This window comes from Fundulus heteroclitus, chromosome 3, assembly GCF_011125445.2.
Source record: "Fundulus heteroclitus isolate FHET01 chromosome 3, MU-UCD_Fhet_4.1, whole genome shotgun sequence".
In the NCBI taxonomy this organism is placed as follows: Eukaryota; Metazoa; Chordata; class Actinopteri; order Cyprinodontiformes; family Fundulidae; genus Fundulus; species Fundulus heteroclitus.
In genome coordinates this window covers 14271959-14292050 of record NC_046363.1, presented here as the reverse complement: position 1 = coordinate 14292050, position 20092 = coordinate 14271959, and the positions used below count along the sequence as shown (strand labels likewise).

Genomic DNA, 20092 nt, shown 5'->3' with positions numbered 1-20092 from the left:
CATGGGAAGATTGAGCCGCTGTATTTAATTCACTGTGAGTTTAGTTTTTCCCATATGCTGTGAACGCATCACTCGCTCCTCCTCCACACCAGAAAGTGCTCTGGCGCAGGCGTGTTGCAAACCGTGGTTTGGATTTCACAAGAAGGAGGTTGAACAAAACGCGGCAATTTGCAGAGCATGCCGTAACACCATTGCCACAAAAAGTAGCAGTAGCACAAATTTGTTCCACCTAAAACATCATCCAGTGCAAAATGAAGACTTGTAAACTCTGCGTGTCGACCCCCCAACACACACACTGAAGGGAACTTTAATTAAACCAGCTGTAAAACTGTTGAAACTGGCGTCTTCTTTTGCTAAATCCCATATAAAAAAAAACGTTTCTTGTTTAAAATTTCCCAGCACCTAAAGAGCAACAGAAATATTTTTTAGATGCTCTGAATATGTAGCTGCGACTGGTCAATTGATTTTATAGTCACAATACGAGCTTTTGTTTTTGGGATTGTCACATTTTTATTATACAAATGTTTATGTCTTAAGCACAAAAGAGCACCTTTTAATTCAGTTGTATATTGTGTCAGATTTTTCCTTGGTCTTCCTTTTGGCCGTTGGGATGTTCTGTTTTTTAAGGTCCAGTGTTGACCATGAAAGAGCTTTAATGTGACAATATTGTAATTTGTGAAAAGCTTCTATGTGCAGCTGTGGTTAAAACATTGCTAAAATAAAACATTTTAAATTAATTTCTATTTTGCAATAAATTTTTCAAACAAAAAAAATTACACGTTAATATGTGATATACCAATGCAACTTTAGGCACTATTTGGGTTGAAAAATTTTGTTATTCAAGGTTACTTGAACATATCGCGATATATATCGTGTATCTTGATATAGCCCAAAGATATCGGGATATTAGATTTTCTTCATATCTCCCACCCCTACCGTCCAGCAGTGCCTTGCGGTGAAGTGACAGCTCGGTGTGGTCGAAGACCGACCCGATCTACAGGTTTCGGGTTACTTAACCTCCACCTCCATTGCTCCTCCTTATCCCCTTTCACACTTCTAATGTTACCCAGTAATTTAATGGGTCAAGGTTATGTGTGAATAAAGCCAGAGCTGATTTACCGGGTAAAACTGACCCAGCAATTTAACGGGTCAAGACCTTGCATCATACCCGCTAATTCACTGGGACCACGCTAGTGTGAATAAAGCTGTTGTATTCCTGGGTCAGGCACGCATTTGCGTAATTACGTAAGACGTTCGCAGTCTTCGTTTATGGTATTGTTATAGTAAATATACACAAAAATTATTTATTTACTAAGAAATAGTGCAAAAACAAAGTGTAAAACACAGAAATACAACATAAGAAGCCAACAGGGCGCGACCAGAGTGAGCTGCTGCCACTGTTAAACCTTGGTGAATTTTTATTTCTTTTTACACTCTTTTTAAGTGTTATTTCATGTTTTTAAGTTTGGTTTTATTCAATTCTATGTACAAGCACTTTGAGTTGCCTTTGGATGAAAATGTGCTATACAAATAAAGTTGCCTTGCCTTACTGGTGTGGGAATCTCATTGTACGTGACTAGGCCCCTTTAAATAAATAAATAGACAATATGTTAGTTGGGGTGTTAACTGGAACTGTGTGCTTTGGTCAGATGAGACTAACCTCAAGCGTTTCAGTGACATAAACAGAATGCGAGTATGTTGGAGGATCTGTGATGTTGTGAGTCTGGTTCTGCTTCGAGGTCCTGGGAACCTTGTGAGATTAAATGGCACCATGAACTGTTTGATATACCAGGATCTGTCTGATAGGAAATCTGAAGGTGCTGCAAGAAAACTGTAAAAATGTTTGTCATTGGAGCTTTCAAGCAAGGAAATGAGCCAGATACAATGGGACAAAACCGAGACACAAAATCTATTCCTGGTCCTTGGTCCGTAGAAGACCTGTAGTTTGAGTTTAAGAAACGAGAGCATAAGAGAACATCTGGGACTGGATAATTTAAAGAGATTATGTATAAATCCTTTAGTCTGTATGCTTTCAACGTTGCTAATTCTTTTAGTAAGTACTCAGGCTTTTGTTCTGGCAAAAGGCGGTTTTAAAAAATGTTAGTGTGGATGCCAACAAGCGTGGCACCAGTGAACCATTGTTTCTAGGCCTGGAATTTGTTTCCTCATGGAAAAATTGGGTTCTAAAATTTTGAATATAATATAAAGCTAGATCAGTAAAACATCTGTTAATTGTTTTTACACACTGATACACGCCATCTCGTTTTGATCTAATGGCCGCTTCATCCTGTTTACTGTCTTTCTGGTAGGCTGTCATTTCTGTACAGTTTTAGGTCACGTCTATGACCATCATTATCTGAAGTCTTTGTGACATCAATGCTATTTCAGCAAAGTTGTATATCTTGCATTGATCAGGTCGACATACAGCGTCTGACAGACCTCCCCCTGATCTATTGTCAGCGAGGTGGCCAGGTTTACAACATCTGTGATAAGAGTTCCTTTCTGTATTGTTTCATGGTGACTAACAAAAGTTTTTTTTTTTTTTTTCTGTTTCCCATTTCAGCAGGACAACATAGACTGCTCCTCCAATCACCGACAGGCTGACCTCATTCGTCCAAGCTTCCAGCAATCAACCAATCAAAGTTCTCCAAACCATCAAGGTTAGTTTTGTTGTGTTTTTTTTTTTAAACCAAAAAACAATGCTAATGGATATGTAGTATATATATGGTAAAGTTAGTGCTCTGTAACTTTCGTGCAAAACTTTTAATTGCTCATGACACAGATACACACATGTTGACTTAATTTCATACATTAGAGAATGATCTTACAACAAAAGGGTGATGGTGGTGGGGGTAACTGTTGATTATTCTCTACAGTATGCCAGACCTGGGTCACCGGCTGTAATCTATATTTGGGTTTCTTCCACTGTACACATTTAAGCTGTTCAAAGGGTGTTTTGCGTGGACACAGGGTGCCAGTAGAATTACGCCGTGTACCTAATTGCACCATACAGGGCTCATCCATGACAATCGGAGCATGAGATTTAAGTACAATATTGGCTCAGCATGAGAGGTAAGGGGCGGGGAGTCTGCGAAGGCTCGAGCAGTGAATGAGAACGCTTGGCTCTTGCATGGGGAGTAAATGGAGCAGAAATTACATTGTCATTTTCCAGGATCAGACAGGATGGAGGGAGCTCACAGGCAGCGGAATACAGATGACTTTAATGCAGCGAGATTTATGTTTAAACTGCACGATTTAAAAAAGGGTATTCACTCATTTATCCTTATCTCGCTGTTCCTTCAAATGCGCCACCTGATAAAAATGAAGCAGTGCCTGTAGATTTCTTAATATCAAAAAGGAGAGCTGGACACTACTGAATTGTGGGATTGTGGGATTTCAGGTCATTTTAAAGCTTTTTAGCCGATTCCGATTCCTCTACAGGAAATATAAGAACACAAACAAACTCTTATTTTAAAACAAAGCCAGAATGATCCCATGGTTGATATTTGAATATGCTTTTATCTTGTTGGTAATTAGCTAATTTACCGCAGCCCACATTATTAAAACAGTAGGTTGTGTATATTGTATATTAGGATGCAGGTCCATACTTTTACTTTAAACGTTTTTAAATCCAGGATGTTGTATAAAGCGTGGCTTTACTTTGCTTTGTTTAGCCTTCCTGTTGTCTGTTCCTCTTTCTCATCTTTCACAACCTGAGTAAACCACAAATGAGACCTGTTGTGGTTTCCTTCTAAATAGCTTCTCATATTTTTTTTGCTCCCTTGAAATTCATCTTTAAACACCTTGCTTGGAGCATGATGCATGCAGTCATGGATTGGAAAAAACTGTTTGGATAAATTGTTAATATATAATCCACACATACATATTGCTCGTATTGTTTGATTCTAATTTTAATACCCAGAAGGGTCCATTTGTTTCCCTCCCACGTTTGGGCATTATAAAACCTTGTAACTGAAACAAAGGGCTCTTGCTCTTTTATCTGGATGTTAAGTAAGTGTTCCTCATCTGAGATCGTATATTCCTGATTGACTTAGACTTAGACTGTAAAACCTATTCACTGTGTTCTGACTTATAAAATCTTTGAATGAAAAAAAAAAAGTTAGCAATCTACTGTTTGAAACGACTGTGACTAATAAATGTGTTACTCGGCTGGGAGATAAAGTTATCTAAATGGGGCATTGTGAAGATTGTGGTTTTATTGGCCAGCCTCTCAGGATGGCCAGAATGTTATGTTCTCAAGATATCTGTGTGAGATGAGCGGTCACATCCTGTTCCTTGTCTTAACAAAGTCACTAACAATGTCAGAATAACGTTCTTTGTTTATGTAAAATGATAACGATAGCCTTTTCGGGGCAAAGGGGAACTCCGGCGGATCCTTGCTGCTGTCATGGATGTTAATATATGTCATGGGCATGGAGACAAAGTGACCGTGCCAACTAAGTTTCAATCAGTACGTATATGCAGAACATTTCCCGCAATTATTTTGAATGTCTCCAGTCTTTTGAACAGATTTGCTCAACCTGTTACAATCACCCTTTCCACGTGCATTCCTGCAGCACGTGCTCAAGAATTGTAGATCCATCTAAAGCCTGAATCATACCCTATGGGTGGGTAATAAGCTCTAAAGGGACTGAAATGCTTCCAGCTGCTGTAATAGCATTCACAGCAAGCTGCAGTGTGGCTTTTAGCTGAGCGATGAGTGCAGGCATGCAAGCAAAAACAATGAGATGATGCTAATTACCTAAGTACACTACAAGATTATGAATGTTTTGGAAACGGTAAAGGGAAAGAAGATGTAGCAGCAGGTGTATGAACAACTCCTCAGCAAACAACAGGACAGATCTTTTTGATGTAATATTTAACCCATTTAAAAAACAAAATAATAGACAAAGTTTTTTCTGAAGGAAACAAACAAGAATTGTGCTTTTATTTTTAAGCTTTATGTATTTGTATAGATATTGTTAACAACTGTAATTGCTAACGTGCAAATTCTCCACTGTTTTATTTAACAGTGCATTATTTAAGGTTAGAGGCTTTTCTTTCGCTATTTTGAGACAGAAGGTGTGCGAGATCATTTGGTAACGATCTACTAAATCTGCATTCAAAGCTCTCTTGTCTTGTCAAATCAGTACACATTCCAAGGTCTGTAATAAATTACAAAATAATGAGTTCTGGAACAATATAGTGTGTGGTTAAAAAGGAAATTACATTTCTGAATAAACCTAAGAGGAATGGCTTTTATTTTGAAGAGCCAGAAAATAAAATACCTCAGAATTTAAAAAAGGAATAAAACCTTCTCTAAAAAAAATCTATAATTAAATTTGTAATCTAAAACAAAAAGTTAAGCCTGGTCTGATAAACAGTAAAAAAGAAAAAAAAGAAAAGGTTATGTGGTCTGTGTCTGAATTACTAAAACACTCTTTGAAGGGTAGCATTAAATAAAAATAGACAGACATGAATCTTACCGTGAACTCCCTTTTTTCTGTTGAGAATCATTATAGAAAAACATGTATTGTGCGCAACGCTAACATGTCATTTATATACACTTCAATCACTCAGAGGAAAGAGCTTTAATGATTCACTCAAATAATCTGAATTTACTCGCCTATTTTCACCCCTGATTAAGTGACATTAGGAGTTTGAGTGACTTTGCACTTTGCATTGTCTCCGTACTGAAATGTGCTATACAAATAAATTTGCCTTGCCTTGCCTTGAATCCCAGTCATTGAGTACAATTCAAGTCACTGGCGTGTAACCTTGACCGCAAGCTGAATTCTCGCGGTATTTGTGCGTTCACAAACACACAAGAATCCAACTTGTACCGCTCTGGCTTCAACCATTTGTGTCCGAACCAAATACGGTTCGGGCCAATCACGTTGCAGCATACACATAAAGCATGAGTTCTGGAGGACGCATGCGTAGCTGCTGCTATCACACCTGTGTTATAAGAATCCACAATTTCATCTTTGAAAGAACAGCAAGAAGTGCCTTGACTAGCTTACCTTGTTGTGGTTTCTTATGACGTCTGCTGCATACCTTTTAATCTGAGAACGTGATTGGCTCAAACCAACCTTTGGTAGGCGGGCACCAGGTGTCGCCTCACCCAATCAGCTCAAAGAGTTCTGCTGAAATTCCCGCCTTTCCCCCAACAAATTCAAATGGAGTAGACCCAGATGGATAATGTGCAGAACTAGAGTGCTAAGCATTGTCAGGCTGGCTGGCCAGGTTAACTGGAGTGTAAGTCTAGGCTAAGTCTGCAATCTTTGTTTATGCAACATGAGTACAAGTTGCAGATCTGAGTCCCCAGGTCTGCAAATTGACACTATTCCTTTATTTATATATATATATATATATATATATATATATATATATATATATATATATATATATATATATATATATATATATATATATATATATCAGATACATTCAAGCACAAATTGATCTCTCAGTAAACAATAAAACATTACATTCAAGCTGCACTCTGACTGAGCCACAACATAACAATAATATTACTTCTAGTCAGAATAGGTTAGTAACATTCCTATGTAATATTAGTTTCAACCTAAACCTGCCAGGGGTATGAATAAATATGGGTTTAACTGGATGTTATATATATATATATTTCTGTCTCTCCCTGTTCTCACCTCTTGCTGTTTTTTTCCCCTGTGCACATTCTCCCTGTGCGCAGGGCCTCTCCCTCCTATCTGGAGGCTTGGCCCTCAGTGGGTGTGTGTGTGTGTGTGTGTGTGTGTGTGGGTGTGGGTGTGTGTGTGCTGTCACTAGTGGTATTATACTGAGCAATCCCGAGCCGCGCTTTACAGTGCACTTGCTCTGGCATTGCTCCCACAGATGCCTTTGAATAGAAACTCCTTTGCCAGGCTTGCATTCATAGGCAGTTGATCCCCTTTCATGTGCCTGCTATATGTGTGTGTGTGTGTGTGTGTGTGTGTGTGTGTGTGTGTGTGTGTGTGTGTGTGTTTAATTGATGTACTGTAAATGTATACCCCGTACGCTCCCCTTCTTTGCGCGGGAAAGAGACCCCTCCTTTTTGTTTTGGACTAGAGGGAACAAGTCCAAAATGCATAGTCTACATTCCGGGGTTAAGGAGGGCCATTTGGGGCTGTCCTCGGCAACAATGGTCTTGTTTTTGGCCACCTCTTGCGCACTAATGAGCAAAAAAATAATTCGGAGCAACCTTGATTAAAGCTCTCGCAGGGCTATTCTCCTTTACAGTGTATCACTGTTATTTAGAGGGCTTGTGTGGAAAAGCGATATAGGCGGCCGTGCTATTTATAAAACTTATTTAACAGGCTGGAGTTGTTCTGGGTAGTAAGGAGGGGAGAAGAAAGCAGGCGTAAAGGGATTCAACTTATGAAAGAAATAAAATTATGCGGCAACCCAAACTGTAATATCCAGGTTTTATATTTAGAACAGACTGGTACAGTCTTTCTAATATAAAACTGTGGCCGGACAGGTGGGGTACAGTTACAGAACGTAGTTAAACCTGGCCCCACATGACGTCATTAAAACAAATAACTACAATATAGTTGTTGAATATTGAGGTTAACTCCCATTTTTTCCCCTGACTCTTCTTCTCACTACTTTCTGTGACCAAAAGCATTTGGTCGGCTAGAGTTTATACAGAATTTCTACATTAATGACGGTGAAAGTCTATTCAGCTATCCACAACTATTGATCAATGCATTTCCCTTGAGTTTGTAAAACTGAACGAATTGATACTCCCGCTGGTATCTCTGAAGGAGCTGCAGAGGTGCCCAGCTCAGGTGGTAGTAGCTGTTCACAGGGCAGCGATGAGTTATTAACGCCCCAATAATGACATGTAAAGAAAGCTGGCGACAAGAAATTGACTATTGAATGAGAGCTGGATGAAAGTCCTGTTTCCTGGCTGTCACAGCTTTGATGATATGTATGTTTTGAATGTGTTTAGCATCTTAAAGTATTCATAATATAGTGAATCTATTTATGTTAATTATCGCTGAATGAACCAGAAGTGCAGAGTGTACTACCACATGAGTCCACTGTCTTTAAGATGATACGATTTGGGATAATATCACTTCTTACAGAGAAGATTTGCTGATGAGGTTCTTGTTTTTTGTCCCTATATCCTTTTACTGCACAGTTTGTTTCTCTGTATCACTTGTTAGATCTCTGCTAGTGTCAATACCCAGTCTAAGCCCATTTCATTCAGGTGGCCCGTCTTCATTGATCAATACATGTAAGCAAACGTTCTTCATTCCATAGAGATGCCTGTAATTTAGGCTGATTAGGCCTGAATAAAACTGTCCACATTGGAGGGATGTTGTTATCTGTTGCTGCCCCGGCCTTGACTGGTTAGTTGCGCAAACTTTGCCTTGTCACATGTTGGTCGAGCCTAGGTTTGATCTTTTATTTTGGATTTCAGTTCCGTTTGCTGTTTTGTAATGATCAACCTTGTCTTTATGCGTCGCTTTCAACGATAGCCGGAACAGGTGATGGATTCTTACAGTATATCAAAAGATTATCTAATAGCCAGCTGCAATATTGCAACTTTTCTGACTGCTTTTCTGACAGATATTGATATTAATATTTGTTAATAATTGTTTGTAATCTGGTACGAGCCTGCCTACTCCAGGTGCATGCATTCAGTGTCATAAACTGTCTTACACCAGGGAGAGTGACGCATACCTTTGTTTGTCTAGTCATGACACGCACTTGTGACTGCGATCGCATGATCGATACTGACGCACAAACGTTACATCTCTGCCTTAGATTTAATTGGTTGCATTTCTCTCTGTATAAATGGCTCTACTAATCCAAAGGCCAAAGTAGGTCACAACGTAATTTTTTTTCTTTCTATTATTGCTTATTAGCTTAAGGGCTCATGTCTCGACTAAGGAGAATATCAGCTGCAGGGGGATTGATGTGTTCAGGAGAAATGTAAATTGCATTTATGCTCACTTTTTATGTAGGTAGGTGCCCTCACACGATGTGCCAGGCATGAGATTGATTCGGCATTATTTTTGAGATAAAGCAACAATACAATAGGAAATATTTTTTTTACGTATATATGGTCACTCTTTTCTGTGTTAATTGGTGACTCTTTCTCCTCGTTGCCTGCAGTCTGGCTTTTTATGCACCATGTGTCTTGTGGTATATAGCTCTTTAGCTCTCCAGGTTATCTATAAGTAGCTGCTTCAGCTTACCTGTCACTATTAATACCCAGAGATTAACCGCCTGTGAGTCACAGGCACCTGTGATACGACTGCCGGACACGTTTTCAGGAAAACCTCCACAAAGACAACACTTAAGGCTTTAAGGGGTGGCTTGAAACAGAAAAGTGAGAATATTTACTGCAGCTTTGGAAGCTCTCGCTGTTGTTTTCCCCCTAGGCTCTTTTCTTTTTTTTCTTTTTCCCCTCTTGAAAAAGAAAATTGGTGTATGTCTGCAGTCACTTTGAAGCCCCTGGGATGCCTGAAACCTCACATCCATCAAATTACTGTTTGTGTTTCCCCAGTCATCCTTCTGCTAAGCAGTGGGACTTTCAGCTCCTTTAGAGCGGCCTGACATTTAAAGCACTGCACATGATCCAGCTGTCCTGAGCTGTGAAGACGGCGCATATCAGTAAATGTGAAAACTGTCGAAGGAGTGATTTACTTCAGTGGGTCAAAACATTTTAACATATATTCATTAATCAAGCCTACAGGTGATAAAAGCCCAAAATTCAGGTTCTCACAAAATTAAAGTATTACATACGAGCAGTCTTAGAAAAATTATGCTGACATGTCAGCTTGGTAAAACATATATATATATATGTATATATATAGATATACACTATATGTATACTCCATACTTTGAAGGGACATCTGTTGCATGAATGCATGGAAAATGAAGTGATCATCCTCATTAAGCTTGACTGCATGGTAAAACACAAACTAATCTAAGATATTGCTTCACAACTTTTGATGAAACTCTGTGGACCAACACCAGTGGATGTTTAAATCATCACTGACTGTGGGAACTTCCCACCTGGCCACCGTCTGCTCGGGTTCGGAGTCTCTCCGCTGTTCTCCCAGGGTCTGGGACCTTGACTCTGTGTAATGAAATGAAAAAAAAATGACTTTCCTCTGTAATGAGGACTTTGGACCACTGAACAGTCATTGTTCTCCTTAGTCCTGGTAACATGCTTCTGACTTTCTATCTGGTTCATGAATGGCTTAGCACAAGGAATGTGACAGTTATAGCTGCTCTCCTGGTTGTGTGTCTCTTAAAGCTCTGATTCTAGCTGCAAACCGCACCTGGAGGCTCCCCCCTAAAATCTATAATGGGCCTCCGTTCACAGTCTTCTCAAACCTGGTATAGGCCCTGTTGCTTGTGGACCTTTGTTTCTCACATTGTTTCCATCCACTAAACCTTCCATCAAAATGGTTGCATGCAGCACTCTCTTAACACCCAGTTCAGTAGCTTACTCTCAATGACTGCCCACTGGACCACTTTCAAGATACCAGTTTTTGAAATTAGTTCTATGTAATGTATTTGGAAAAGCTGAATTTTGGGTTTTCATTATCTGCAAAACATAGTTGTCACAATAAACTGAAACAGACACTTGAAACATAACATTATGTTTGGAATGAGTTGTATTGATTCTGAGCATATTTTATTTAATTGACTTATTGAAATAAATGAACTCTTTGATGACATTCGAATTTATTCAAATGTATTCAGTGTGTTACACATTTCATGATGATTATGGCTGGCAGCTGGGCAAGATATATGTTAAAGCAGAAGAGTTTTGCACTGCACAGTTTGAAGGATTATTGTACAGTATGTAACATTGTGTTTTTTTCTGACATCTACAGTCGTGTTCAATAAATTAGAATATGAATTTCTGAGAGGCTTGTTTGTCAAAATAAAAGTACCTTTTGAAAAAAATGCAGTCTTCAAATCAGTATTAAACATACTTTTCCCCGATTCTGCATGAAAAAGTTAGCATTTTATTGGTCTGATGCAATATTCTAATCTTAAATTGTTTTTTTTTTTGGAAACAAATAATAATGAACTGAAACAAAGACTTCAGTTTGCATCATCAGTTTGTGTTAATATTGTTTTTTCCCTTAGTGAATTGAGTTACTGAAATAAAGAACTTCAATAATTTATTGAATATAACTGTATATTATTTTTGTGTCTTTGTAAACACAATGTATTGACTGAAACTGCTCATTTCTGCAACATGTCAAACAAAGAAAGCCTCCTGCATGCATATCGTTCTCTTCTGCAGGATAACAAACTCATCTCTCATCTGGGTTAGTTTCTATCTTCCATTACCATCCTGGGGTTTCAAGAGTCTGTTTTGATTAGAGCTTGTCTCCCCCTAGTGGCAAGATGTTTTTGCAATGTGAATACACCAGCTTGATGCTGAAGTTTAAAGATTTCTTTTCTTTTTTTTCAAAATGAATAATTACTTAGAAGATGAATCACCAGTGCAGATTGTAATTTAAAATTGTGCAAAGTTAGACACCCACTTCACCCGGATGATGAAAGTTTTATGGCGTAAAGCAATTAGATTAGAATTTCCCCCTCAGCTGAGATGACACTTCTTGAATTTAAATGTGCCTAGAGGTTCTCCAAAGGGCTTTGAGGATGGATTCTTCCTCTGAGAAGATTTTTTTTTTTTTCATCTTGCCTTTTAAATACATTTAAAAGCTGGATGCCTGAAACATGTGGTGAATTGGGAGAGCCGATGCTGGCTCATCGGCTCGCAGTCCCAGTGGTAAGGAGTTCAGAAGTGTAAGGGGCAGGTCTGTGCCTGCACCTGATTTCTCTGGAGATTAGGCTCGCTGGGCAGAACAATGTACGTAGTCAAGACTGTCTTTCTGATGAAGCGACTGGGCAAAGTTAGGGAACTATCAGTACGTCTGTGTGTGTGCTCTTTTGTCCGTGTATGGATATACATACACACCTACAAACACAGATAATGAAGGTAGGGGAGAAACGAGAAAATACTTCACCTGCAGTGCAGTCCAAGTGTGATCTTGTCTATCTTTCATTGTTATTCATTTAAAATGTCGTGTCCGCTTTACAGAAGACGCAAAAATCTACCGCCGTTTTTCAAAGCTTGTGATCTTACAACCACAAACGTCTTGGGATTTTCCTGGATAGACAAACATAAAGTAGAATGTATTTGTGATGAGAAAGGAAATTAATACACTGTTTGAAAAAAAAAATGAATTCCCATAAATGTGTTGTTCGAAGTCGGCTGCAGCCGGTGGAGGGCGGGGCGTTTCATCCAATTGCTCGACAGACGCAAGTGGAACCATAATTTTGATGTGAATACTTTAATTGTAGTTTAAAAACACCTTTTTTCAGCAATTAAAATTATGTGTGTGCGATATATATAATGATAGGAATAACAATTATTTTCAGCTATCAAACAAAGTCCACTTTTTTAGTCCTTTAGTGTAATGTACTTGGAGTCTCTAGGAATACTGAATGTCTGTAGGAGCTGCATGGCTGTCTATGTATTCATTTTGGCTCATATGTCAATGTCAACTTTCAGGGCACACAGAACACGAAAGGAGACATAAAATTCTATTTATCAAGCCGTTCAGTTTTCTCTATTCTTTGTTACATTGTTTTTGAACAATTATGTCACAGTATTAGCTGCAGAAGTGCCTAACAAGGTCATAGACCTCCAGCTTACCAATTTCACAAATCCGCCACTTTTATTTCTCAGAGCGATCATGTAGTCCAAGCTGAAGGATGTTGCTACAAGCGGATAAGTCAAAATGTTGTTCTGTTCCCCAGTATGCTACAAAAATGGCTGAACAGGGTGGAGTGAAATGCTCCGTGGCCTGGAGGAAGGCGAGGCCTTAAGTGCCTCCTTTATATTTAAAGAGACAGCATCAAAACGGGTTGCTCTGACGCACCTCAGAACAGGGGTAAAATGGGGGAGCGTGGGGGTAAATAAATGAGGATTTCAGACCAAAGCCTTGCAGTTTCACTGTATATAGACCGCAGCTGAATGATGTCAACTTTCCGTACTCCACCTATTTCTTTTGAGCATCTTTGCTAATTTAAACCACTCCTGTTTCATTCCCCGCTTTTCTTTTTTTCTTTTCTCTCCTTGATATTTTCATAAATAAAGGGAAAGACGAACGGCTCCACCTAATTTTCCAAATTAGGTGAATATGAAAATATCGGACGGAACTAGTCTGACGTTGTACTGTGCCACCTGTGGACGCGAGGGCAGTTACGCGACGGTGCATCAACACGTTTGCGGTTTATGGGGTAGGAAAAAAACAACAACAACCATGCAGCCATGGACCGGTTCGGCCTGAAACAGACCAGTCGTTCAATAATCCTCCCGAACCTCCCTATGGCCACCCCGCCCCTGGATCAGCCTGTATCTACAGCTGTTCTGTGAAGGCCTCATTGGTTATAGAGCAGTAGAGCACAAAAAGCCTCCCAAAGATAAAGGAACCAGCCACACGTGTCAGGAGTAAAGATGTAAAGAAGTTTAAAGCAGGATTACAATAGAAAACAATATCAAACAGTGAACCCAGATCACTGTTCATATTGTGTAGCACACCTGTCGACCTTGCAGGGCATGGTCATGCTCCTCAACTGACACACTGTGAAAGGAGAATCAGAGAAGTGGGCAAGAATCCCGTGGTAACTCTGGAAGAGGCGCGGGGATCCACAGCTCAAATAGTGGAAACTGGTGGCAGGTCAACTAAATATTTAGAGAAACCTGAGATATGCAGAAACTGTTCATTGAAATCAGGACCGAAAACAAAGAATCTTGACTAATGAACTGTTTGAAACATTTCTTTTATGCTTTTGTTGCACACTCGAACAATGGAGACGTCAACGCATGCATTAGTTGAAAATAAACCTTTACTTTCCGTTTTTTTTTTTCTTTCTGAAAATACACAGTAACAGGCACAAATAAGTCCAACGTGTTTCACACCAGCGGCTGTAATGGTCTACTGAGCTGCTTACTTTCCCGCCACAAATTCTAACTTTTTGTGGCCTTAGGCCTTAGTCCTCGAGGCGGTCGATCCGGGTTCAACTCCAACCCGCGGTCCTTTGCCGCATGTCTCTCCCCCTATTCCTTCCTGTCAGCCTACTGTGTTAAAAGTGAGCCACTAGAGCTGCGAAAAATCTCCAAAAAAAATAAATAAAATGAAATAAAAGAAAAGAAAGGGGATCACGTTCTAAAGGAAGGTGGTGTTGGGGGGTCATCTGGTCTAAAGTCCCCTGCAACTGGTCCCCCGGACTTTCAATATCTGTATTTTAACAAATTGTTCTTTTATGCTTTATTTTTATGTATTTCCTTTGATGTTCCGTAAAGTACGTTGAATTGCCTCGTGTATGAATTGTGCAATAGAAATAAACTTGACTCGCCTGGTCTATAGTCCTGTACCGGTGGCGAAAAGAATGCCATTGTTGACCACAGAAGGTCCATTTTTGCAGGTAAATCATTGAGGTAACAGAGCAAGTATGCAAGAGAAGGTGGTCTGGACCAAAATGTAACAATGTGGACTGTATGTGGAACACTGTGTGGTGGAAAGAAAATGCTGTACATCACCCTAATCGAACCATCCCGGGGTAAAGAATGGTGGTGGCAGCATCATCCTGTGGCACTGTTTTTTGTCCAGCAGGGGGAGGAAAGTTCTTCTGAGTTGTGGAGGAAGATGATTGGAACTGATATAGAGTAATGCTGGAGGAAAACCTTGAGACCGGAGCAAGGGCTCAGCTTCCAGCAGGACAGCAACCCTAAACAAGACCTTCAGAGCTCCAATAGAACGATTTAATCAGTTAGAATGGCCCGACCCAAAATGAAATACAAATTATGAATTTTTGTCAACACTTGGCGGGTAATGTTTATACTTGCTTTCCATCTGCTCTAACTGAGATTCAGCCATTTTAGTGCAATATTCCTCTCGTTGATTTTCTAATTAGTTTACAAAGTAAAGGGGGCTGAAATTTAGTCTCTAAATGAAAAAAAATGGAAGTGTTATACCCTGAAAGGCTCATCTTTATTGTCAGTCAGATTCTTTTCATCAAATACAGACAAGATTTTGTTGCAGTGGTTTAGGAAAAGTGCAGAAAGAAAACAGTAGTATCATTTTGCTTTAAATTAGCAGTGTATTAAACATTGATAATGCAAAAGTACTAAGAATTCTAACTATACCATATATATTTAACATTGTGAAATAAGAAAACTGTCTATATTGCACATGGAGAGAGAGAGAGAGAGACGAGTGTTTCACCCTTGGGTCAGACTTTAGCCGTAATCAGTCTTTGGCTAGTGATGGACCAAGAACGTGGGGGCTGGGAGATAGTTTGAGTTCAGCAATTTTAGTAGTGAGAAAAGTCCGTGGTGTGGGTGGAAGGGGTCCTTGCTGATATTGTAAGCTCTGTCAGGCTGCGTCTTTTTCCAACATCTTGAATCAGAGGAAGTGCTGTCCCGATAATTTTTTCAGCTGTCCTCACCCCGATCTGCAGGATCTATCAGTCAGAGACATGACAGGCTCTCTGCTGGACACAGATGCAGCTGGTCAGGATGTTCTCTATGATGACCCTGTAGGAGGTGGTGCATCTTCCTCATCTGGTGCAGAACAGGCATGCGCTACTGGGCTTTCTTTGTCAGAACTTTGGTGTGATGGGAAAGGCCAGGGTATCCATTATCTGCACCCTCAGGACCTTAGCAGTGCTGACCTTCTCCACTGCTGTGTTGATGTTGTGTGACCGGACTGGCTCCTTCAGGTCCCCTAGAGGATACTGCCTTGAGGGGATGTGGTGCTGAGCAAGACAACTTTGGAGGAGTTCTTGTCATCCTGCACAGACTGATGTCTGTTGGTGAACAAGTCAAATATCCAGTTACAGTTTCAGCTGCAGTTGAAGTGAAAGTAGGTTTTCCAAGTATTAACTTGCAAGGGCGACGTGGCACAGAGGTTAGGGAGTTCGTCTTGTAATTGGCGGGTTGCCAGTTCGATCTTCCGCAATGACTGTCTCTGTCGTTGTGTCCTTGGGCACATTACCTGCTGGCGGTGGTCAGAGGGCCCGGTGGCGCCGGTGCATGGCAGCCCCGCCTCTGTCAGTCTGCCCCAGGGCAGCTGTAGCTACTAACATAGCTCACCACCGTCAGGGTGTGAATGTGTGAATGACTGAACTGTAGTGTAAAGCGCTTTGGAGATTGTCAAGACTAGTTAAAGCGCTATACAAGTCATTTACCATTTACCATAACTTGAATGGATACCACACTTATATTCAGATTTGAACGTAGAAAACCATTCTATGATTTTGCTTCCACTTCAAAATTATCCGCTTCTATTTTGGGTTTGACTCACACTTGGAGGTTTACTGTGACGCGACAAAATGAAGAGGTCAAAGAGCACCGAATGTCGCCGCACTGCTTCTCTAAAGTGGTCCGTGTTTTTGTCTTACAGACGATGACGTTGACTTAGAGGCCCTGGTCAATGATATGAACTCGTCGCTGGAGAGCCTGTACTCCACCTGCAGCGGCCAGCAGACGGAGATAACCCCGCTACTGCATAACGGACAGAGCACTTGTTCACAACACCACCACCACCATCATCATCACACGCAACACAACCAACCGCGGCATCACCACTCCTCTCAGAGCCAAGCCTCTCCAGAGCCTTCATCCTCCTCCTCTTCCAATGTGGACCCCCCTCAGACTAAGCTCAGACGCTCCCAGCCCATGCACATCCTCGCTGTCAGGTTAGTGTGGGACCCAAACTTTTCTTGTATTCTCAGAAATTCAGATTTTATGCCTACTTAATAAACCTGTCTATAATCTGTTGAAAGTTAACCTGAGGTTGTTCTACTGTTACGGTGAAGGTAACAGTAGAACAAAGCATCTTCCACAAGCTTCATAAACGGGGACTTTTTAGCTTGCATAATTTAGAGAAAAGCCTAGAAGGCTTATTCAGGTGATTTTATGTGTTTTTTATTCTGCTTTTATACTGCATCACTGTGCACTCAAGCTTGTCATGTTTTGAAAACTACTTTATCTGAATTTTTTTAACCCTATACTGATGGCCGAGTTTTTAACTTGGCCTGTGTCCGTGTTTAAAAGTGAGTGCAGCCAATGGTAGATTGATTAAGCTCATTTATTTGTTAGTTTTAGGCATTTAAATATAAGAGATTAGTAGTGTTACAGATTAGATTTGATCAGACATTGATAAAAAAAAATTAACTGCCTGTAACTTAATCCAGGGCCTTATGGAAGCCAGTACACATTATTATCCCTCAACAGCTCCTTTTTCTAAAAAGCTTCAGTATAATTTAGGCCAAATCATTTTGGCTGTAAACACAAAATTTAACCTTCACAAGTTAGCGTATATTTTTGGTACAGAAGGCGATCTCCTTTGGTGTAATCTTCTGGAAGGAAGTGCATTGACAAAAAGATGTAGTTTCAGTTACTTTTAGTTCAGTTTAGTTTATTCACATGGTCCCAAATCACAACAATAGGAATCTTGAGGCACTTTACATAAAACGCAGATCCAGTTCAAATCCAATTACCATCATGTCAGTTTCAGTAAGGTTCATGTTCCATCCAAAACTTTCAATGAGATGAATCCTGAGCAAGTACAGGGCAACAGTCGAAAGGAACAGTTTCTTTTAAGCGGGTAGAAACCGTGACCAGAATCAGGCTCAAAATTGGCCGTAATCCGCCTTGATCGGCTTGCAGAAAATACACATAGACAAACATATTGAGAGAGGAAAAATAAAGTTAAAAACAAAGCAAAAAAAATTGTGTACATCAAGAGTACCTGAGGAATAATAGGTGCTAACCTCCTGCTGTAGCAGTTTAGGAATATGAAGCCTAGGCGCAAATTCAAGCTGGAAGACTTCCGCCTACCTGTTACTGCGTCATCTTCATCTCCGGACCTCGACCCGCTTTCTCCAATCTTCAATCAAGCTTCCGTTTAAAAGGCTCCACACCCTCGCCGCCTGTCGCTTTCCAGCTGTGCTCGACCCACCTCCTCCCCTTCTCCACCAGCATTCCAAGACGTCATCTTTTCCAACCTCCACCACCAGTGTCGGGCCCCGGGGAGCATCCCTATTCAGCGTTGATGAGCTCATCTGAATTCGTCGGAATTCACTGCTCAAATCTTCAGCCGGGGCCCGAGCGCCAAAGAACTATTATTCATTTTGTCAAATAAATTTGTTAATCGTTATCTCTTTCTCCGTCTGAGTCTCTCCAGATTGAAATAGCAGCAGTACTGACGGCATGTTTAACTTGAACCAGGCCGGTTTTGAGCTAGCCTTGACAGTAGATGGAGAATGTCTGTCTTCCTGTTTTAAGCTGGGACCTGATTCAACAATTACTAAGAAACATCTCTTTCATTCTACCGTTACAAACCACATTAGCAGGTAGGACTGGACAATTAATCGCATTTGCAATATTATCACAATTTTAAAAACCACAATTTCCAAATTGCTGAGGTCTGCAATTTTTAGCTAAGTAACAATTAAAGGATCAGACGCGGTCTTTATGTGTCAGTAATATGTTTAAAGTGGGTTTGCCTCCACATGGAAGGGAAGAGAATTGCAGCAGTGAGATAATCTAATTTTATTACTTGTTTTAGAGTTTACATAATCAACACTTTACCTGAAACTTTCAGGATTCTCCCCATAGCATTAAGTAGTGGTCAAACTGTTTAATAAAGAGACTTGTTTGTTGGTTGCACTTTATGTTCAACAAGGGTTGATGTCCAACTCAACAAGCTATTCTGTTGAATAAGAATATTCTGATTAAAAGTTAAAATTCTTGTTTTAATGAATCCTTGTTTACAAACATCTTTATCTGATGGCAATTTTTTTGCTTAGAGAAAAGTCTAAATTAAATCGGAATCACAATTATGGTTGAAATCAATCGCAATTTTGATTTTCGGCAAAATCGCCCAGGCCTTATAGCAGGCCTCAGTAAACACGCAGTCTGAGAGCTCTGTCAGGAATATGAGGAACTGTGAGTTATTTAGGATCAAATAGAGCCTGGTCATTCAGATCTTTACAATTAAGAACAAGGGCCCCCTGAACATAAACTAAGACTGGAGAAATGTGATCTTTCCTTCTCGCTATCATCAGAACTCCTTTTGGAGTTTTATAGGTAGGATTTACCAGCACCGTGCACCCCACATACTTTCCAGTCTTCTAATAGGTTGGTATTTTCAGATGTGACCTAGATTCTAAAAAGTCAAAAAGATCCTAACCAACTGTCCGGCTGATCAATCTGTTTCTCGCTCACTTGCAATTTTTTTTTTCTCAATGACAAAGAGAAAAGTTCTTAGTCAATTCTGTATCTTCTAAATATGCGACATCGCATTTTTGCAAGTATACCCACTTCATCTGTGGCAGCAAGCGTTATCTCAGATCTTTTTTGGAATGATTTTACAAGCCTTGTGCACGTTATCATGATAGAAACATTCAAGCTCCTTCAGGCCTGTGAGTCCTTGGATACTTTCCCCGAGTTCAGGCTGAAACTCGCTCTGTATCGCCACAGTTTTCTTTTGGACCCACATTACTGTCTGGTTGAAATATACATTCCTGCCATCCCCTAAAACCAGAAGACTCGGACCAAAGCTGAGACTTCTCTGCATCACGGATCCTAACTAAGTTGCCAGTTCAGTTGCAGCAAAACATCCCCTGCTGTAATGTTGTTTGACTGACTGCTTTACATCGATGTTGTGGTCAAACAATATAACCCTTGTCTATACAGATCAGAACATTTTTGCATATTGTGATCCCGCTTTCATTCGGGTACCATCTAGCTTTTAGTTCTTAGCCGTTTAATTTAACCGCTCTACCAAAAAGACCTGACTAATATTGCTGCGCTAAACTTCCTCCTGATTAAAGGTCATCCATCACCGTTAATTCGCCTTGATGAAGTCCTTTTGTTTCAGATTACCCGGTTTAGCTAAGCGGCCGACGTTAGAATACCTTCCGCCAGTTTTCTACAACTCCCTAAGCTGCTGTTCTTCAGACTACCTCTAATGGTGCAGAAACGCCGCGTGTCGTTCAGCGGATCTGTTGCACC

At 40.2% G+C, this 20092-nt stretch overlaps 1 protein-coding gene across 2 annotated transcripts in view; it reads left to right on the top strand.

Moving 5' to 3' along the window:
• The window catches only part of grb10b (growth factor receptor-bound protein 10b), a 93274-nt gene that overhangs the window by 31841 nt on the left and 41341 nt on the right, over positions 1-20092 (top strand). Inside the window, exons 3-4 of one of the 2 annotated variants that reach the window (XM_036130573.1) lie at positions 2567-2660; positions 16476-16770. In XM_036130573.1, the coding sequence (XP_035986466.1) occupies positions 2567-2660; positions 16476-16770 (389 nt within the window). Of the gene's footprint in view, positions 1-2563; positions 2661-16475; positions 16771-20092 lie in introns of both variants that reach the window. The other variant, XM_036130570.1, reaches the window with a different exon arrangement.